The 22,662-nt window shown below is 46.2% G+C and overlaps 1 protein-coding gene across 1 annotated transcript in view; it reads right to left on the reverse strand.

Moving 5' to 3' along the window:
* Window positions 1-5,766: 5,766 nt before the first annotated feature.
* gpc4 (glypican 4) overlaps window positions 5,767-22,662 on the reverse strand; it is a 30,568-nt gene continuing 13,672 nt past the window's right edge. The window contains exons 2-9 of the mRNA XM_080465025.1: window positions 16,441-16,599; window positions 9,268-9,665; window positions 8,629-8,794; window positions 7,359-7,489; window positions 7,123-7,269; window positions 6,807-6,931; window positions 6,556-6,728; window positions 5,767-6,342 (exon numbers count right to left, since the gene is read on the reverse strand). Coding sequence (XP_080321151.1) covers window positions 6,125-6,342; window positions 6,556-6,728; window positions 6,807-6,931; window positions 7,123-7,269; window positions 7,359-7,489; window positions 8,629-8,794; window positions 9,268-9,665; window positions 16,441-16,599 — 1,517 coding nt within the window. The 3' untranslated portion in view covers window positions 5,767-6,124. The remainder of the gene's footprint in view (window positions 6,343-6,555; window positions 6,729-6,806; window positions 6,932-7,122; window positions 7,270-7,358; window positions 7,490-8,628; window positions 8,795-9,267; window positions 9,666-16,440; window positions 16,600-22,662) is intronic.

Here is a 22,662-nt window from a genome sequence, read left to right on the forward strand (position 1 = left end):
TTCTTCCTTTCTAAGAAATAGTTCAATCTTTCCATCACCATTTTCTCAATAGTTTTCCCAAACTGCCATGTCAGTGCTATAGGTCTACAGTTTGCTGGATGTGATGGATCCTTCCACGGCTTTGCTATTGGTATTATTACTGCTTCCTTCCACTGATCTGGAACTTTCCCCATATCCCATATTTTATTGAATAGTTTTAACACCCCTACTGCTCCATCACTCATTCCATCCCAACTGATCTCCTAAGTTCATGTAAGCTGGATGGTACATCTATTTCTTGGTCTGAATCTTGTCTTTTGTCTTTTATTCCTAAATTCGGTTTCATCACTTCTTGCTTACTCATCCTTGCTCTTTCCGTTAAATTCTCAGAAGTAGGAATTCTCACAAATGCTCCTGCTGACACCTCTGCTCTTCCTCCTCCAATTACTACCAACATGTAGTGCTACTAATCCAGAGTTATTTTCTACTCCGTTCATTTTCCGAACCTTCCCCATATATCTGTTAGCTGTGTTTCTCTCCGTATCCCATTACAAGATTGTCTCCAGTATGTACGCTTTGCTATCTTTATATGTTTCCAGACTCCTGCTTGGGCTTTGTTTTACATTGAATTAACGTTTCAAACGTATGATGTCTTTTAAGAAGTCTAAATGCTTTATTTCTTGCCTTAATTGCTTTATTACATCTCTCATCCTTTTGTTTCTGGGATTGTTTGCTCCACAGCTTGTTCTATAGCCTCGTTGAATTCCTCAATGTTTTCTATATCTCCCTTCTCAATATTCCTGCTTCTGTCCTCACTCGCAACTGGAAAGCTTTTCCAATTGCGAGACATCTCACTGGTCTTTTCCCTTTATCCTGGTTTGGCTAAACACCAATCCGAGTTTCTATCTATCCTCATAGTGATCACTCCCGACCCGTTGATTGATTTAGTACACACCACGTTGTGATAAATGCAACAACAGAGGATATAAGAGTTAAATCTATGGCACTTTCAGAATGTGTTGAGCTGTTATATCTTGTACCTCTTCCATCATTAATACAAACCATTTGATTTTCTTCTAAGAACTCTTCTATAGCTAAACTATTTCTATCAGTCCCTTTAGTTCCCCATAATGTACTATGAGCATTAAAATCCACCCAGTTTATCACTTCTACCATAAATAGGATGAAGTCCTTCTTGCTCACCGTTGACATCTCGTCCTTACTTCTAGTACACCCTTTACACGGCTTTTCAATGTTTACATTTGTTGCTGGGTCCTGTCTGATTGTCCCCACCCTTCTTCACTGCGTCTGTGTATGATATTCCCTGTACTACTTTGATTCTCTGCACTTCCCTGCCTCACAGCCTCCATAAGCCCACGGATGCTCCGCTCCACAGCTGCAACACTTTAGTTTTGCTCCTTCTTCACACATCCCGTATTCATGTAGACCTGCTTCCCTTCCACACCTCTGCTTCCCTTTGCATACTGCCGCTATGTGTCCGTATTTCTGGCATTTAAAACACCTCAGTGGTGGTGGAATATACGCTCTCACTCCATAGATCATGAACCCGATGTGTATTTTAGTCTGGCAGCACCTGTTCTTTAAATCTGATCATTACAGATAAACTGTCGAGTTTTTCACCATTTCTGTTCATCTTCAGTCTGTTTACATCCAGAATCTTTGCTCCTTTTACGTTTTGTTTAATCTCATCAGTTGTCACTCCTGTTGGAATACTGGACCCGTAATGACTCCCGAAGCTCCTCTTTTATCTTCAGGAGGAGAACAAGTCACTCCTTTCCCTTCCATCTTATTTATTCCTAATGCTTCGCCTTGCTGCGTTCCGTCGTTACAAAAGATCAGCAGTGATCCATTTCCTAACACCTTTACATCTTTAACTTCTCCCATTGCATTTTTTATTACTTTTGTCAGTTTGATCGGATTCCAATCTCCGAATGACTTTTCTTGCTGATTTAGCTTTATCAAAACCGCGTAAGGAGAAGAAACAATAAGAAACGGACGAAATACAATATGGTCCTGGCCTGCAGGCCGCCTTTCGCTCTCGATCCCTAAATAGATTCCTCATCAAGAGATTTTTAAGATTTGCCATGTAGAGTTGGAATAGATTTTCAGTGAAGCAGCTTTTTGGAAGCAGAATACATGAATTAGCTTCACAAATATCCAAACAAACATGCCTGTGTATGTTAATTATGTGTGGGCTGTGGGTTTCTTTGGTGCCTGCAAAACAAAGAAGTGAGGAGGTGAGTGAACGGCATCCCCCTCAGTATATATTATTTGCTCTAGCGAGGATACCAAGTGATTAACTGCTTGATTTGATCACAAATTTGTTTTGTAACTTTCAAAAGATGTGAAACACAGACCTCAAAAGTGAAAAGCTTAAAGGCATCTCCAAAGATTCTATGGCAAATGGAAGTTGGATGTTCTGTAAAGGTGAATATGAAAACGCTATGGAGGACAAATTCACAAGAGCCTTGACTTTAAAGCCTGACGAGGAGCTTTCTTTGGTGGGTCGATCCAAGTGCTACCCGAGGATAGGCCAGCTTAAAAAAGCCCTGAGCGATGCTGAAGTATCACTCGGAGAGGACAAGTCATTTCCCTGCAGGGTGGTATCAGGAGGCAGAGGCTTTAAGGGCAGAGTCTAAACATGCGCTGGAGTGTAGTATGGATGCAGAGGTTCTACTGTACATCTATGGCTGCAGGCCCTTGGACCTATCAGCTAAAGCAACAGCTCTAACTGTCCAATGGGAAAGCCGCTGCTTCCAGACCGGCTTCCTCAAGCAGTTCTTAGCCCAGGACACAAAAAACCTTCAACAAATACGGTTTACCTTTACAAATACGGAAATACGGTTTTCAGAAACGTATTTCTGAAAATAAATAAGCAAAGTTAAAACGCCGCTTTATAGATGACGGCTTTGAGTGATGCATTCAGGTGCCGCTTAACGAGCTGCGGGGCTCATCCAGTACTGACGGTACACGCTTTTTGAGCATTATTGATTCGAAGGATTGGATTTCAAACTACAATCACTGTGCACCGAGAGCTATTTAACGGTTAACACACCTTAATGAGCGGAGAACCTGCCGGACGCGGACAACGGACAGGTTTTCGTAGCCGAGAGCTTTGAGGTCATCCAGTGAGTGGCCTTCACCAGTGTGACGAGCTCCACTCACTGGAGGACCTCGGTGTACAGGGCTCCTCTTGGCTTGGTTCCCTCATACTTCTCTCTTCTCCAGGTGACCAACAGCCACTGCTCTTCCATATTCAGCTTCAAATGAAAGGAAAGGAAACATTCACACACCCACTTAAATATTGGCAGTCTTTATTTCAACAAGACTAAGACATGTTTAATATACATTTTCTCTTACAATTTAACATCTATCTCATCTTGGTTTTTTTTTTTTTTCATAACATTTAGGAGATACTCTGACATGTAAAAATCTGGTGTACTGTTAAGGCCTCTTTTAGAGACATCTAAAAACGGCTGCTCTGTATATTTACACATTTTTTTTTCCATTCTTCTCAGTCGCTCACTCGCCGTCTCCTCCGACAGCGAGTCCTCTCTGTTCTTGTGGGCCAAAGGCAGACGGGAGAGGTTTCAGCACCTCCCCTGACCTCAACGTTTCAGTCGTCGCTCTGACGTTGCTCTGCGGCTTGAACGAGCAACATCCAGCGGCTGGACCGTCTCCTCCTCTTTCCCCGCCAGCCCGAATAAAAAGGCACCCCAAAAAAAAAAAAAAAATTAAAAAAAAAAAAATCGCTTCTGCCCTGGCCCGCAAGCACAGACATCTATCACCATCACCCAGAACGTTTCCTCTGACTCTCAGAAACACTCGAGACAGCTCCTCCACGTGACACAAACACATGCAGAAGCTCTTGTAGAAATGTTGGTAGGACACAAAACCGGGAGTAATGCCTGATCGAGCTGCTTGAAGCACAGCTTCATGATTGAATTAAAAAAAGAAAAGAAAAGAAAGGCCGGAGTGTTTCATTCAGGTTGCATAGATGTTTCGTCTAATCCTTCAAAGTCTGATTGATGTTTCTTGTTTTAGTTTTGTTTTTTTTTGGGGGGGGGGACAAACTTATCTAATCTTACAATCAACCTGTCATTTCCAAAGCCAAACAAAAAGCAAAATAAGATTCTTTCTTTAGGTTTCTAACAAATATAATTGTTTCAAAACGTTTTTTTTGTCGTTGAATTTTACAGACTGAATATTTAAAGCCCCCAAAACAATCAATTCAATAAATTAAAGAATCCCCCCCCCCTCACCTAAAGCGTGCATTTCAAAGTCTCCTGGTTCGTGTTTTGGATAATCTCTCAGTACTACAGCGTGCTTGCAGTGACTATAAACTAGATGCATAAGTTAATGTACAACAAGCCACTGAAGGCTGCCATCATTTCAGAGATGAAACGGCCAGGTCATGTAACTTACACACCTGATTATCAAATCGGAATACACCCAAAAATCTCTTTCATTGTGCTTCTCAGGTGGGAACAGTGTACTTGTGTACTTGTCCGGGCTGATTATACAGCGTCTACGGTCTTTTCTGTTACCATTAGAAGATGCCGATGTACCAAAGACACATAAGCATCCGACACCTTCCATTGCACTCGTTTTAGCAGTGATGGTGGCGATACCTGGGACATTCCTCCTGCGGCTGAAATGGTGAGAATGTTAGGAAGAGGATAGGTAGATCAAATCGGTCAGGTTGAGTCCATTTATAGTGTCACAGGCCATTAAAGAGGTACAAGTGTGTGTTGTGGGATGGGGAATGTGGGCTAATAAAACCCCAAAAAAGGCTTAAAAAAACAAAAAAAAAAACACTGGACACTGACCAAAGTGCCCCCATCATCTGTGCACATTGTCCTCTTCCACCACCTAAATCTAGCAGTAAAATCCACTGTAGTACCTAATATATATCTTCATACCAAAAATAGCTAAAATTACAACATCTCCTCCACATAAAACCCTGTATTAAAATAATCTTTTCTTGCTTCCATCTGATCACAACACTGTCTCTTGCTCCTGTTCTCTGGCTGGATGAGCACACATGCCGCCACCTTTTTCTGTTCCAAAGAGAAAGACTGTGTAGAGTCAGATCTTCTGTGCCAAACTGAGCTTACAGTACCCAAAAAAAAAAAAAAAAAAAAAAAAAAGGACTTTCAGGACTTGTCAGCTTTTGCCTTCTTCAGGTGCGACGGCAGGGGAAGACACCAGCCACGTATCGAACTCTATCAGACACTTTCCAACTCCACACCACCAGATTGCATTGACAATGAGAGTATGCATGAGGTATGACTTCACTGTGGAACTGCTAAAAACCGATGAAACTATTAACATTAATGAGGAGGTTACGCGTGAGGTTGAAATAGTGTACATAGCGATGATGCATGTTCGGGCTCGCCGAGAGCCGCGTGGGCTCTTCTAAAGACTGATTCCGTCTCTGGGACAAACAGAAATAACCTCTGCTTGTGACATCGTCCTCTCCGCTCAGCTCCTTAACCACAAAAACCATCTCAACTGAAGCTGCTCGACGGCCGGCTGATGTTGCACAAACACTTGGGAGCATTCGTCCATAACGAGCAAAACGGCCGCGATGAATACTTAACCCCTTTATCACAACGTCCCATGATTAATTCGGGTGGTGTCTGGATGGTGGGAAGAACGAGGATCGGTCCCAATACAGGCACGTTGTGTTCAAGCAGACAGCTCGCTAATTATTTAGTTATCTGATGGCAATCACTGAAGAAGGCACACATTGGATGACGAGATCAAATTGCCAGAACAAGACAATTATAATGTTTGCAATGTTGTAAGCAGAACCAGAAGTTGGCTTCAACCGAGCCACCTGGGTACACGTGTATCTGTGGGGGGGGGGGGAAGGGTGGATGTCTTGCAAGAGAAATCATATTGCTGTACACTGATGTCCTTAAAACATACAAATAGTTAATAGCGAAGTTATTGTAATATTAAGAAGAGTCCCCCCCCCCCCCCCTCCTCCAAGACGGACAGTCTGAGGTCCAGAAGGCAGTCTTTTTTCTTTTTTTTCCTTTCTTGAAAGTCTCTCTTGACAGTTTTCCCCCCCGTTCGCTTCATTATTCCTGGTCACTCTTCCTCTGCCCAGCCAGTTTTATCTCCAGTGGGGAGCGAGCAGAGCGACGGCCAGCCCGCAGAGCGCCAGCGCCATGCTTCCCCGGGAGGCCGCCCCGGCCGACGACTTGCTCTGCACCTGATTCACCCGGGGACTGCCGGGATTTGGAGGGGTGGAGAAGTAGATGTCCTGGTCCGTGTCGCAAGGCGGAGAGTCGCAGCCGCTGCCGCTCTCCTCGTCGCCACTGCCGTCCTCCTCTGGAAAGACCGAAGGGAAGAGGGGGACACGGGGGTGAAGGTGTGCCGTCGTTACTGTGCACGTACATTTAGCAATGATGAAATAGCCAAACATTAAGCCACGAAACACATGAGTTCTACATCATGGTGCACTACGTAACAATATGAGTGTCGAGTCTGTTTCAGCGGCTTGCCGTGTGTGACGTGAGGAAGCAGAGGATGAAAAACACTCACCGGCATCCACCGAGATGTCGGTGCCGAGGTACGCCGCTTTGAGCCAGCTCGTCATCTCCCTCAGGACGGCAATCTGACTGCGAATCACTCGGTCCGGCTTCGTTATGTCCACTTCCACGTCGGGGTTTGATCCCTGATTGGCCAGCCCGTTGCCGATGACGACAGACTCGTACCTATGCAGAGGGAGCGTCAAGCGTCAAGACAAAGGCAATAAGCTGAAGATGCGAACACACGACGGGTGAGTTTCTTACCTGCTTTGGGCGGTGCCGTTCCAGCACTCGTCGCCCGGTGCAATCCTCTCCCCTGTACACACCGTGTCGGGCAACGTGGACCAGAACTTCTTAGCGAGTCTCAGCTTCTTCTTCACATCAACTGTCTGTCAACACACAGGAGGAACAATTAAAGGTCAAGTATGAATTCAGCAATTCCAGAGTCCCGCGGTGAAGACATTCATCATTATTATTGTACTGATGATGAATGGATCACACAGTGGTGTAGCGGTTAGCAGCTTGGTGCTGTTGAACCAACTAGTAACTAGTCTATGTTCTGAGTTTTCCCTGTTCTTACCAATCGATCCAGACTCGTCCCAGCAGCGGAGGTCGGCCTGGCATCAGGACTGTATGGACGAAAGCGGCCGGTAAAGGTGGTTTCTTTGACTGAACGTGCGGAGCGGAAGGCCGGGCTCTGCTTTGGGGTCCCACATCCTTGGAAAACCTGAACAACAACGAGCACAGAGTAAATCTGAGTCTCCTCTTTCACTCAATCGCTTGTTGCCGTGGCGGAAGCAGAAAAGGGGAACTGACTTTCTGCGACACTTGCATGCTGTTCTCCTGCATGTTCATGATGGCGTCGGAAATCTTCACGTCGATGGGCTCCACGATGGACTCGAAATTGAAAGGACCTTCGAGCCTCTCGGCGAGACTGATCATGGCATCTGAAAACCAGCAGGTCAAAAACTTTACTCACAAGCAACACGTGAGAGATAATAAAAAAAGTACAAACGTAAAAACCTTTTTCGAGCGAGGGCTTTGGGTTTATAGTCACATAAATGAGTACACGTTATTATTACTATCATTGTTGTTGTGATACTCTAAGTGTGGATACAACAGCTAAATAGGATTGGTTAATGCCGAAAAGGACTTTCCCCAAGGGGATTTATATTAGTTTATATTACTATTAGTTTAGTTAAATAGTGACCAAAGACACAGATCACAATTAAACTTGGATCACCGGTTAGAGCCACAAAACATTATCTAGAAACCAGCAATCCCTGGTCGGACTTTACTTTTATACTTATTTCAAACACAAACGGTTGAGTTTGAGTTAATTTATTTGGAGTAAAAACACACAAATTAATTACAGACAAGTGAAATAAGTTAAAAGAGTAACATTTCCTATCTTGCCACCCTTAGATAATCTGACTAATTACAATAGATAAACAGACCATAGTATAAAACAGTATGTTTTTCATTGTGATGTGATGTTACGTCAAGTTACCACTAGGTGGCGGCACATCCCAAGGAATATGATGCTGTGTGCCAGTAAAGTGAGCTTGAAGCAGCAGCCAGGCAGTGACATGTGGAGCACATACACGTGCCACTAAACATGGTTCTGCCACCAGACTCTGACATGCAAGATGGATTCAATACACACTGAAGAATAGTGAAAATGTGCACCACCCTGAGTAAAACCAAACTGATCTTGTTTTGTGTTTACACAACTCAAGAGCTGCATTCGTTCTAAAGGCTGCGACGTTGTCCTGCCCTTATGTCTCCCTTTACCTCGACAAGACACAAATGAAAGGGGAACATGTTCATGCTTGATTTCTCACAATTAACATTGTGCAATTGTACGACAAGTTGACATTCCTCATTGTAAGAATATCTGATGTCATGCCGTTGAGGGAGTGGATTACATGATACAAACAATCTCTCTGGAGATCCGTACAGAATCAGAGATAAACCCAGAAGCAGGAGGCATTGTGAGCGTTTTCCCAGATCAAACTATTTTAATGGTCAGGCTGGTTGGAGAACAGTTGGAGGGGGTGTCCTTGTTCGCATGTTGCCCACTTACCGAGGAAATTGTTCCACTCAGTGTCCAAGTCAGCCTGGTTGGCCAGGCACCCCCGCATCACATTCAGGCAGTAATTCTGGCACGGCTTCAGGGCCACTTGGCCGGAGCAGTATGGACAGTACAGCATCTTCATGGCCGCTCGCACACAGCTGGGAGAGGCGCTGACCTGAAGGGTGGGGGGGGGGGGGGGGGGGGGGGGGGGGGGAGGAGGAGGAGGAGGAGGAGGAGGAGGAGGGTGGGCGGTTAACACATCGTTTTCACTGCGCCTCAGCAAAAGAATCCCGTCCATCCAGCACCAGCACCAGCACGAGCGCTGCACAAGCACGGCCATTAATTTTAAAGGCCGACTCTTCAAAGCTGAATAATTGTTAATGAATCGAACATTGCAGGGGGAAAAAAAACAGGACATCCCAGAGCAGCCAGTGTGGTTTTTGTTATCAGAAACAGTGTAGAGAGTCCAGAGCTTAACGATATGAAGTCAGACACTAATCAGAGGGATGGCTCGCTCTTTAAGGGAAAACCTTTTCATTAAGATTATCCAGTTAACTGTTAATCTTAAAGGTGGCGCTGGTAGAGTGCGAATCTGTTTGAGCGAATGTGTTCATGTTTCCTGAGTGCGCACGGAACCGAGGCGCTTACCGTGGCAACTTTGTTGACCACCTCGGGCATGAGCCCCAGGCCGCGAGTGAAGGTTCGCGCGGCGATGAAGGCCCTGGTCAGGTGGATGCGGACCTTTCGCGGCACGTCGCCGAACGGCTGCAGCTGCTCCGTGTGCCGGCTGACACACTCCATGTAGGAGTCGCTGAACTCGTACTGGACGTTGACCAGCCGGAACATCCTCTCCAGCAACTCGGCCCAGAAGTCCGACAGCGTATAGTCCAGGTTGACGGCGGAGCTGCCGGACACGTAGTACCTCGTCAGGGACTGGAAGAAGTTCTTGAACAGCTCGGCGTTCTGCACGTACATCATGCCGTATGTCCGCACGAACATGCTGTGTAGCGAAGCCTCCGCCTTCTTCAAAAGCTCACGGAAAAACTCTGCGGGGAGAAGAAAGAGAGGAGCGGTTTGCTGGGATGCCCAAAGCCCACGGTGACCAAAGAAAGGGGGGAGGGAATCTGACGTTAACGTTTCAGCGTGTGTCTACACAGCGAGGGAATTTGTCTTATAAGACGTCATGATAGGAAATTGAATTTGGTGCGAATGCTAACATCCTGCCGGGAAGATTTACAGAGACTGAGAGCTGATTTGATCAATCTTCTGCCCAACATCTCCCGAAATTGATTTGTCATGTTTTGAGAGGATCAAGCTGTGTGTTTATGCCATGATGCAGCTTCAGACGGCACACAAACACACCGCGAGGTTCAAGTCTTTGGTATGCACAGACTCCAACGTGACCATGATGGATGGAAACAACTGAAGCACTGCTGCTTCCACACTGCTGACAAAACCACCATTTCAAAGCACAACCTTAATGCCTGAAGCCCATGTGATGTTACATCTTTAAAAAAAGAAAAGAAAAAAAAAGAAAAAAAAAAGTGACACGTGGATTCGGCAACCCAAATTTCCACGGGGGGACAAAAACAACAAAAAAAACTCAACACGCACTAGGTTGCTACATTCTGGTTTGGTTCTGCAGTCTGCTGACAAATACATATGTGGTATGTATGCGGTCACAGTTCAGGCTGAGCCAAGAAGCTAAAGGAGGAGCAGCATCAAATAACTCAGGGCTGGCTGCAACAAATACAACTAAGTGAATTATCCTGGACTGTGGAAGACTTCTCGGCATGTGATGAGGACCGTTTGTGGCTTTCTGTTGGACTCTGCAGGCTTCTTCCTCCAAACCACAGAAGCTCATAGTTGTTTGAATAAGTCAAATGATCATGAGGATCCTGTCTGAACATAAAATCTTCAATTCAAGGCAGAGGAATGCATTTTGGGAGGTGAAGCGGGGATTGGAGGAGGAGGAGGAGGGGGAGAGGGAGCCCGGAGCATCTCCGTCATGCTCACTCGTATCTGCAGACCCTCCATTCACGTAGGACGTCTCTCCACATCAATCTGCTTCAAACTGACCACCATCAATGGCATTTTTCCGTTGTCACATTCCATTCGCTCTCCTTTCTGGCCGGCTTCTCTTGGACTGTCCTTCAGAGACATTTTCAATAGGATTACTGAATAATGCGACCCCCTCTCCCCTCCTCCCGTATATGGACCTGTACCCCCCCCCCCCCCCCCCCGTTCTGCATCACCCCCTCTGTCCACTGCTTTCACTTCATCAGTTCCTTCAGAGAGCTCTCTTCAGTAGAGACAGGGAACAATGACCTACTTCATCCTAAGGAATGTCCATCACCCCCCACCTTACCCCACCCCCAATAATCCAGGTCCCCCCTCTCCCATGGAAACCTCCCCACCCTTTACACGTTCTTAATCTGAACAAAATGAGAATTCCTCAGAGTCTCAGAAAAAAAGAAGAGGAAAAATTCACCTTCAGTCTTACATGCGTGCGAACACACACTTAGCCCCGCCCCCTTTCCGTCCTGCTGGAGTGTATGTGGGTGCCCACTGACTGGCTTTGAAATGTAAAGTTCCCATAAATTTGAAGAGAGTCACTAAACACTCTCTGCCACCAGCACACTAACACACACACACACACACACACACACACACACACACACACACACACACACACACACACACACACACACACACACACACACACACACACACACACACACACACACACACACACACACACACACACACACACACACACACACACACACACACACACACACACACGCACAGTCCCCACGTAGTGCTGTCACTTCCACTTCAGACTGACACACTAAAAAGAAAAAATGAGGGGAGGGCTGAGCATGGCTCGGGGTGGGTTAAGTTGAGGGATTTTTTAACTCCAAATCCCTACTGCGTTGCCAAGGATACCGGAAACACTGCAGCCCCTCCATCCCCATCCTCCCTCCACTCCAACACAATTCACACACACGCAGGCACACACAGGCGCGCGCACACACACACATACACACACACACACACTGGGGGAGAGGGCACCAAGCTCCACGCTCCATTGATAGAGATTAAAACAAAAATGGTCCAACCCCCCGATTCCTGGAATGTCATAGTACCCACAAGCTGAAAGTCAGTGAATGGAGGCCAATGAGTTGGGGAGGAGGGGGGGGGGGGGGGGGTGAAGCATGAGGATAACCCCTAACTTCTCTATTTCCTTTCCACAGTTTATTAGGGCAGTAATGCGTGCATGCTAAACAGATAAACCCAATAATGAGTTTAAGAAGGGAGGGTCCTGGGCAGAATGTGTGCGAGTGGCGGTAGCAGAAGGGGAGGCGCTGCAGAGGCTCTCCGGCCCGAGACGTTGGGGTCTGAGGCATGAGCAGCATTACCCAGGCAGCTTGCATTGTCATTAAAAACAGTTTATGACACGACGTCGCCTGCCAACAGGCTGCGGAGCAGCACACTCCCTCAGGAGTTTCCATTAAATATGCGCCCCTCACTCACGGCCAATGGTCTAGGGAAACTGGGTGAAAGGTTACGTGGGCGGAAAGCATGGAAAGAGAGACGACTCCTGCCTGAGAGTTTGTGTCTTTTTCTTCTTGCCCCTCACCACCACCACCACCACCACCACCACCACCCTGTCGCTATTTCCACATGTTGCAGAGAAAGCCCTAAATTATGTAGAGTGATCTTAGGCCCAATCCATCACAGAAACAGAGGAGCTGACCGATCTCCTCCCACTCCTCCCTCCTACTTCCTCCACCGTGGAGCTCCCTCACACCTCCCACCGGCGCCCCTATAAACTCTGCTCCTCCCAGTCCCCAGCCCAGGCAGTAATTGCATCCTATTTGTGCCAATTAGTCCCTGGGCTTCTCCCTTTTCTCAGAGGATGAGATTCTGTCCCTCCTGCTGCTGGTTCTCAGTGCTTTAGATGGATGTCTCTTGTTGTGTGTGTGTGTCTGGAGGGAAGGGGCCTTAATCCAGGCGCTTAAATCCCAGACATAGACTTGCTCTGCTGGACAGGGTCACTGCAACGGGACAGACGGGGCTGAGGCCAGGACAAACATGCAGTGACGAGACACAGAGAGGGGAGAACTATTTCTGGCTCGGCTCTTAATTGGCCATGACTCCTCGCTCCAGGCGCATGATGAGAGCATGCCTAATCACACACACCACTTCCTGAGTTTGTTGCAGCGCGGCTGCATGTTGTTGCACCCATCTTGGAGTTGAACGCGCGCCGCTCTTTGCGGGCGGTTAGCTCATGTCACTGCTCGTCGCCGCTGGTAACGGCATGATGAGCGCTTCCTGTGCCGCTTCCCCCGGCTGGAAGCGCTTCCTTCAGGGTGTCTCGATGTGACAACAGGAAATAATAGGACGGCAACCCGAGCTTGTCACCGTATCCAGTGAGAAAGACGCTGTAATGGCCCGGGTGGAAGACAACACAGCGGGCCTTTGTAAAGAGATCCCACATCTAACAGTTCAGAGACAGCAGCGACCTGTCTGCATGGATGAGGAGGGGGCACGGGGGGCGGGTGTTCTTGGTCATCCTTACAGCTGCCCCCTGACGGCCAACTACACAACATGACAGCTGTTTGGCTTCGCAAAATTCTCTTGACACTAACTTTTACTGGAGAAACTTCGTAACAAACAAACAAAAAACTTCTCTCTGACACCACTGTGTGCAATTTTGGATGTGGATCGTTCACATGTTTTCTGCATCTGTAAAAAGATGAAACATTTCTAATGTAACATCTGGAATGATCATAATAAAAGCACCTTTATAGATAGGAGAATATTCATACACTGTTTTATGAAAAAAAAACAAAAGCAAATAGGTAAAGAAGCAAAATCTTTAGATCAGAGTCTCTAAAGACTGAATCATATCTGCCATCTTAAATAACTGTTTGTCTGCTTCATGTATTTATGTATATGGAGGGAAAGACAAAGAAAAAAGCAGAATGGAGCTTTAGTCTTTCCTCCACATTTGCTCTTATTCTTTTGTCCGTGACCGCACAAGATCACACTGTGCCTAATGACATCTGAACATCGCGTTGGATCTGGTTTTTGAACCGAGGCTTTACTAATCACAATAAATACACCATTAAATCGCTACCAATAACAAACCCTTTCAGAACACTGGAGCTTTTAGACATCATCAATGTGATGCTACCATCACGAGCTATCGCAGAGACGTCATCGAATCTGATCTACTTGTTACAAATGTCTCTTGTACAAACCAGTGGGACACCTCCTGAAGTCCTACTTAAGTTTTCCTGCCATCTGAAATGGTTCAGCCTCACATATCTTTATATTAAGACTTCAGGAAGTGAAAGGGAGGCGAGAGATCCCCTGTTGGAGGAATTCTATGGTGTGAATCTACTTGAACAGTTAACTGAGAAATTAGTCATCAATGTGCATTATTGCCTCTAAAGCAGTGCTTCTCAATCCACCGCCGTTCATGTCCTATAGATGTTTGTCACAGGCCTCCAGAGCTTGACGACGGCTCAGGGAGACATAAAACGAGCAGAGCCGTGGCCCGTGAACAGAGCGATTGAGAAGCAGTGCTCCAGAGTGACCTAAATAAAAGTAAAAAAACAACACAGTTTATTCATTTGCTTTGACTTATTGTTGAGCTGATGCTAAACTTTTTCAACAACAATTTGCCGAAAGATCATAAAAATGTACACTTTGGGATTCCTTTTTGCTTCAAACGTGCTTTGGTACATGTCTGGATTGTTTCCTTTTACAGTTACCAATGTGAACTTCCCCACAGGAAGGGAGAGAGGGAAGGGAACAAATGAGCCTTCATCAAATTTATAAGTACATATGCGCTATTTTACAGTGTTGCACCAACCCATCTATCATTTTCAAAGTGATGAGTGGATTCTTGGTGAAAATGTCACAAAACAAACGTCCGAAATGTCCACAAACTTCCATGAACTTGAAGGCTGATAACCTGTAAAGGGCTTGCAAACGGCTGAGCCTCTGAGGTTTAATTGGTTATCACCGTGGGGGTAAGAAAGACGGTGTATTCCAGGTGCTCTGTTCCAGTGTCTCCACAGCAGATCATATGATCAATAACTTTGATTTGGCACAATTTTCTACGCCGCTTGCTGTGCTGGATGCCACCTGATCAGTCGTGGGTTAAGGAGGTGGCCTGTAGGCAGTGGAATTCATACCAGTGAGCTTCTGGTTACAAAAGTTGCTTCCCAACCCTCTAGATTACTGATATATTACTGTGCAGAGAAACGGGCCACTGTGAACCCAGACTGACAGGCTGCAGTGTGTTCAGTAAGTCACTACCTTTTACAAACAATCCGCAGAGCTGTGGTTGTTCTTCAGTTGTGATCAGTACACTCTCAGTTGAGGGAATGAGCCAAACCAATTGTGAAAACTGTGATAGCGTTTCACATTCTGATGTTGTTTATCAGTCATGAACCTTTTGTGTAAATGCCTTCGGTCTGACATTGATTACATTGTGTGATACTTGAATGAGGTCTTATGGAAAGAATCCTTAATTGTAAATCATTTATGCAACAAAATCTGACATGGAAAGAGGCTCTCAGCTGAAGCCGCAATTGTTCAGAAAGTTTTTAGTTTTTTTTTACTTATGTAAAACATCTCCTGAGGAAGTTGTCAGTACAGCTGTGGCTCTGGTATCAGTTCCCGAAACTGTGGACCGAGCACTCTGCAGTGATGCCAAATGTCGAGATTATCTTTTTACTCATCAACCTTCATACTGTGTTGGTGTCCGTGATGTCTCAGAGGGAATAGCTGCGTACGGGAGCGTACAGACGGGTTTTTCCCAGCCTGTTTAAAGGTCTATCAAAAATTAACCATAGTCACACAATGTACAAGGAGAACCAAAGTCTTATTCAGTGGAGCACAAAAAAATGGGTGCACAATCTAACCACAGCAGAGAGAGTGGTGGGGAGAAAGAGAAGGGTCTGTGGAGCAAAGAGAGGGTTTTTTTTTTTTTTTGGAGAGTAAAGCTTGAGACGGGGACAAAGGGCAGTTAGAGCAAAGAAAAAGAGGGGCAGGACGACTCGAGCAGCCACTGCATTCCGACACGTCACATTCCTCTTCACATCTGGCTGCAATACACACGCTCCCCGTTACTGACTCGCCCTCGCTGCCTTTCACAGACACATAAGATCTGAGGGTCTCTGACCCGCGAGCACACACAGACACATGCACACACTGGTCAAACTCCGACACACAGAATCTCGCTTAACAAGATGAATTCCAGAGATTTTGGAAAGTTCTGGATCCCCTCTATTGGAGTCGGCGTCTTCGTCTACGTTGTCTTCACGGAGCTGCAGCGGCGGCACGGTTGGGTGGCTGCGGGGATTGAAAGCTGCGCTGTTTCCGCTGTGAGTCAGCACTGTTGCATGTTCCCATGCGCTCCGGCCCTCAGCAGAGGAAACCCGATCCCAATATTTACAGGCATACACACATGTGCTCACACACAGAGGAACAGGAAGTACAGAGAAGACTAAATCTGAGGATGTGTGTGGTCCGTCTGAAGTATGCGTGTCTATGTGGAGAGCTGGGAAGCTGGTATGGTGGGGGCAGCGTGATGAGGCAGGGAGCTGAGACGCTGAGAGACAGGTGGACAGGGTCTGATGGACACAGACTGACTGTCTCCGCTCCGAGCAGTGCCCTGGCAGGTGGGAGCGTCCGTCAAAACTTGTGCAACGCAAGTGTCAAGGGGGGGGGCATGGCGACCGGCAGCACAATGCGAGTCCTCAAAGAGGTTGGTGTGTTTGTGTAAGTGTGTTTGCTTACTGTCAAAGTGTTCGTGCTTCTGTTTGAAGGTGGATTGTAGGTTGGTGCTAAGAATGGAGACGGGCTCTTTGATCTCCGTGTGGCTCTGCTGGCTCAGCTTCTCCTCCATCTCCAGCGTGCAGCAGGAGAAACCCTGCGGACACACTTTCAGGGGGGCTCCTGCAAAAGAGACCAAGAGGGCTAATGTTAATCACCGCACCGACGTGGGGGGAAAACTTGTCCTCGGGAGGCAAATCAGCATAAAATATTTCAAGTCAAGTGTATTGGAATAAAAAAATAAACTGAGAGCACTTTCAAACATGCCAGTGAGTCTCTACATGTAGTTAAACTGAAAAATATATACCTTAAGATCCATTTATAACCTGAACACTCACAAAGTCGCACTTGTAGTCTGTCTGGAGCTGAAAATTAATCATGACACTTTAGAGGATATTTTTCTTTTTAAACGCATCAGTGTATCACAACCAGTGACGAAACACTCGCACTGTTAAATAACAGGTTCGACCTTCAGCAAATCAAATGCACCTTGGCTGTTAAACCCTCTTAACTGCACTTAATTGCAACACTCAGCTCAGAGCAGTCTTTAGCCGGCCACTTTATAGAGCCTCGCTCTTATCCTGGCACTCCCCTGTCTGATTGATAGTTCAGTGCTGAAGCTGTCTCTCAGAGTGCTGTGTCCTTCCAAAACACAGTTTTTAAGAGGAGAGGATTAACTTTTCACCCACTTTGCAGGTGAGTTTGACTTCAGACACAAACACACACAGTTGCCCTGAGTCGGCACACATGAGCACCGGGACCACCAAACAATCATGACTTTCAAATCACCATCCGAGGACAATCTCACTAAATCGAAGACACTGGAGTCTGAGTGGAAACGCCACAGGTGTGATTTCCATACATGACCCCAGGCTCCTGAGTGTCAAGTGGTCAAGCCCTTAAATCTGTCTTTGTAAACTGACATGGGGCTGTGAACTCTTTCAGCCTTTTGTAACATCAACGTATTAGCTGAAACGTTCAGAACCTGACAGAGTAGACAGATGATGTGTTAACATTTCCAAAATGATCGCTTTCCAAATAGACATGTTTAAGACTCGAGTCCAAAAGCCCAACACAAACTATGCTATGTTTCTTTTCCCTCTATGAAAACCTAAATACTCTCTTTGGTCAAACGGGAACTGTCAACATATGTCAAACGCGAGCTTAACATCCAATTAAAAATGAGGGTCAGAGTAGGACGAATGCAAAGTCGCAGCTGCAATAATGTTTTGTTTTAAACGTGGCTGTTGGAATTTGGGAGAACACAGGGATCCTTTCATTGCATCCCAGCACCAAGAGCCTGTTTGGTTTTCCCCACCAGCTTGTGCTCACGAACTCGGCGAGCGACACACGCCTTACTGCTACTGGCAGGCCTCGCATGTTGAGGAATGACTACAGCTTTGACATCATCGGTGGTGTTTTGATGAACTTTTATTTACAGAATCGCTCAAAATCCCAGATTAATTTGGTTCAGCTTTGGGTCAGCACTTCATAGTTTTCAGATGGACTTTAGCGGGGGGATTAAGGGATCACAAAATCCACGGCTTGGATTTTCGCCCAAGTTTGAGTCACCGACTGGATCGCTTTTCAAACGAGTGAAAACAAAACTAAATAATAATAATGATGCAAGACCAGATTGGGCTGTGTATGAAAAACTGGATTTTTCCCACCAACTTTTGAAAATATTTACCTGGAAACCAGAAAGACAGAAAGTTGTAGCATTTAGCTGTGCATTAATAAAACTTGCGGCCGTGACTACATTCAACACCGTTAGAGCGAAGCTTTGCTAAATTAGGCCGCGGTCCACAAGTGTTGCCAAACTATGGGGTGGGGTTTGTGTCTACATATTGCAGATAAACCGCAGCTTGTTACAGCTGTAAAAAAAAACATTTCAAGACTCATTTTAACCCTGCTGTTTAAAATGTTTAACTTGATCAACTCAATATTAATGAACCTGCACAACAAGCGTCGTTACACATGGTGATTAGAATGATGGGGATGGACGACGGGATTCTGCCGTATCGAGGCTGAGGGCCAGTCAACTTTCTATTCTGTTGAATTCAACACACAGAAGCTGCTCTACTAGAACTTAGGATGACGTCGTTGAAGCCAACCTCATCTCATTCACATTTAAGTGGGATGTTTATGTCCTCGCGGCTGGTTGGCATGTCAGACAACGAGGTGGAGAAAGTAATAGCAACTGTAAAGGTGCAAGCGGACTTCAAGGAGGATTTTAAATATTTGAGTGCATGCACTCGTATTTTAAATCAGCCTCCCATAGATACGAGTCTGACGGGGGCTCACACAACTATTAGAAAGTTTTTAAAAACCAGGTCAAACAGCAAAAGAAGCAACACTGCCCAAACTGAACAACATGTCAGGACAGGATCCCTGTTTCTCTAAAATTGGAGCTAAAAAGTTGAACTGCGAGGGTCAGAAGTGACTCACAGCAATACAACTATCTAAACAGGGCAACAGGGGGAGGGATGCACCGTGGCGCCATAAACTGGACCCCTCAGTCTAGGGCTAAATAAGCCTCAAATCACTCCTTCTCTCACAGTCCTCTCCTCAAACTCATCTCTCTCCACCCATCCCTCCCCTACATGCACACATACCCAGGCACAGTTGGCAGCTCCTACCTAAACATATTCTCACATCACATCACTGCTCAACACATGGCTCTTTGTACGAGCGTGATTGGAGGTACAGGGAGCACGCACGCACGCACGCACGCACGCACGCACGCACGCACGCACGCACGCACGCACACACGCACACACACACACAGAGCCTGAACCTTTGGGTGAAACAGCCATCCAGTCTCTCCTCCAGCAGGGCCCCCTGCCTGCCCAGAGCACAGCCGTAGAATCAAAAGGGCCATATCCATGTGGAAAATAGCGCTCGTTACCAAAGTACACAAATAAAAGTGAGATGGTCAATATTTCACAGGAATGTCTGCACAAATGTCACGTTGTTAGCTCGGAGGATTAGGTCTCCGAAAACTGCAGATTCTTAGCTAATGCATACTTTGTGAAAACACTTTGGCAGCCAATTTCTCAAACCGCCGGAGGGGTGGGGGGGTGGGGGTGCATGGCTGAAACAAAAAGAGGGTCAATGGTGAATGAGAGCAGTTGGATTTCATAACAATTACCAACACATAGACGTGTTGCCGCCTTGCTCTTTCATAAAAAGGGATTTTTTTAAAACCTTAACTGGCATCAAAAGCCACAGTATGATGAGTGAAGTTGGCTCTTGGTCGCCTGATGCAAGCTCTTTTTAAGGACTCCTTCAGTTCAAGATGTAATAAGTGACAGAGCATTGTTCAAAGAGTCACTTAGAGGAGGAAAACTGCCATTTATGGAGGGCAAAACAAGAGCACGACATCTTGTAAACAAACATGTGACGGTGTGCCGCAGCATTCATCTGTTCTGTGCTGTTCCTCGGCCTTCCCTTTGTGGGGAAGACCACCATCCCCTTTAAATGGCTCATAAAATAAGTCACTTCCCTTTGACATTGTCCTGCCTCTCAAACGTTTCTCAGAGGAAGGACGGTGGGGGAGGTGAAAAACGCCTCACAGACAAAAACCAGATTAGACACCTCACCACCCCCTCTGCCTGCCATCATGTGCCCCTGAACCAGACGGACCTCAAAGTGCCCCCCCCCACCCCTACCCCACCCACCTCAGCCTCGCCACCACCCTGCAGGCTTAAGCAGCGAGGTCAGGGGTTAACAGCAACTCCTCTGAGAGAGGTCCCGTCCTCTGACCCCCCCCTCCTGTCCGCCGACCAGCACATCCACCACACACAGTAACTTACGCCCCAAAGCCCCCAATAATAACACACACCCAAAAAAAAAAAACACACATAGAAGCAATTAGGAGTTGTAAAAGTCGCATACACTTGCAGAAAATATAAATAGGAAACCTGAACAGTCGTACACTGAAGTCAGCAAAGGTCCCTCGAGGATTATTTCTGTGCCCTGCTCAACAAGAGTTGTTTACAAGGCCACGAGGTACAGCACGTCACCGACAGCCCGCTGTCTAATCAAACCTTTGTATCCAACATTCTAAACAATGAAGTGGTGAACTGAATGTGCACGCGCATCAATTTAATCCCAGAAGAATTGCAGTTATTAGCCCTTTGGTATTTTGATTTACAAACACATGAATGTATTCCAAGCTGCAGTGATTTATCTCCGACCGTCTCAAACAGAACAAAGCACTGACACATTTGCAGCCGACTCATGAATGTGAAACAGCCCTCCTGAACACGAAGGTTGACTATTAATTGGCATATTATGCTCCCTGCTGTAACATGTAAAGAGCAGAGTGCTGCCAGTCTGCGGAGCGTTGCTCACACAGACTGTTGTAAATTTGCACGCCCTGCAGCCATAACATTCTCCTCGTGCTCCTCACCTCTGTCTAGGGTGTAATTACCCCGGAGGGGGGCTGGTTTAGGGATTGGTGCCATTTGTTGGCTAACTTTCTTTTCTGCTCCACTTCCTGTCATGCACAATCGCAACGAGCTGAACCCAGGGTGGAAGAGTCGACCCCGCTGCCTTTTATAGGTGCGACGCCACGCTTGCGAAGCGCGATGTCCCTTCGAGGCTTAATAAATTGTCCGCGGGTGCGAGTGAATGGGGCACGAGGCGAAGCCACAACTTTAAAGACGAGGTGAAAAGCTGAAAAATAATTTCATTTCCATCTGATTGCCGTCTCCGAGTCTTTCCCTCCTTAAATTCCCTCCTGTTACAGCATGTTGTCAAATCACACCTCTCTTTTCTGTCTCACTCTTTTATCTCAAAAACCCATAATGGCTATGGTGTTCCAGATTCCTTTGGCACGCTCCTCTTTCAAAAATACCATTTATCCGTTAAAAATAACTTTTCACACAACCATTCCGACAATTTCGTCCTTGAACGAGGAAATAAAAGTTGTTTTAATGGCGAATACTCAAAACACATACCTTTTATTAACTTTGGAAGTTAGCTTGTGAAAGCCAGTGTTTTTTTTTTTGGTTTTTTTTCAAATGCTGAATGTGTCATTTTGGAATTAAAGCCTGGCATCTCCTATCCAAAACCGTGGAATGAATGCGTTCAAGGCTGCGTAATTATACAGGATTTAGGGATGGAATCTCCCGCTTGAGATCAGCCTGACATTAAGGATAACAAAACTCAAACTATGAAGCAGAAAGTACAGTTTCTGGACCGCTGCTGTCTAATTTTACACCACAACTTTTCACAGCGCCATTAAAAAGGGTCTCTTTTACAAAATAAACCCCTCGGCCGTCCTTTCAAGAAGCCCTTTAACCGGGTGAGCCCAGTAAGAGTCTTATTTACAACATGGAGGAATGAATAGGGGGATGGGGGGGTTGTGGCTGAACGGGAAGGGGGCATTACAGTACAACCGCAGACTCTTGCTCAAGGGCACGATGCCAGTGGTAGTTTAGGGAGGGGGAAAAGTGTGTCTTGTTCGTGTTCCTCCATCCAGAGTTTCCCCGCTCCTCTCCAAGGGCTTTCTCAGTGATGCCCTTCATAACCCCCCCCCTTTACACTTGGGCCATTAACACACAGATGTACCGATATGGAGGCATAGATGGAAAAGGAAGCCACAGAACCGTGAGCACATTTAGCACCCCTGCATTTCCAAAAGCGGGTGAAGTAAAGTCACGGTCAGATGCAGGAAAAACTATTTAAACTGCAGTTTGAAGCCCAAAATAAACGCAACCCTCGTCCATATTTCTCTCACTCTAATAACCTGCGTACACAGTTTTACTCTGAGCTACGGCCGGATCACCGCAAAGAGAAAAAGCTGTTCAACAACATTACGCTGTAAGCGGAAACCATTATTAGAGACTGGGCTGTTCATATGGAGATAATCAGGGCTGGGCAATAGTTCCACCTACTCTTTTTCTACACTTCAGCCCCTTACAAAAATAGAGTAATGACAAGTTTATAGCAGCTCTGGCCAAACCAATAATGCTTTTTAGCTTGCTGTCTGTGAGGGAAATGGAAAAGAAGCCGAGTCTGACCGAAGAGCTTCAACAAAATGGTGCACAAAAGTTCCCGACACAATAAGTAGTTGATACACTTAAAACTCCTGTTTAAAATAATCTATTCTGCACGTGTCAGAGGGGGATAATTTGATGCCGTGCAGGATATGACGGCTAATCTAAGACTGTCCGGTGT

This window comes from Lipophrys pholis (genome assembly GCF_963383615.2).
Source record: "Lipophrys pholis genome assembly, chromosome: 6".
In the NCBI taxonomy this organism is placed as follows: domain Eukaryota; kingdom Metazoa; phylum Chordata; class Actinopteri; order Blenniiformes; family Blenniidae; genus Lipophrys; species Lipophrys pholis.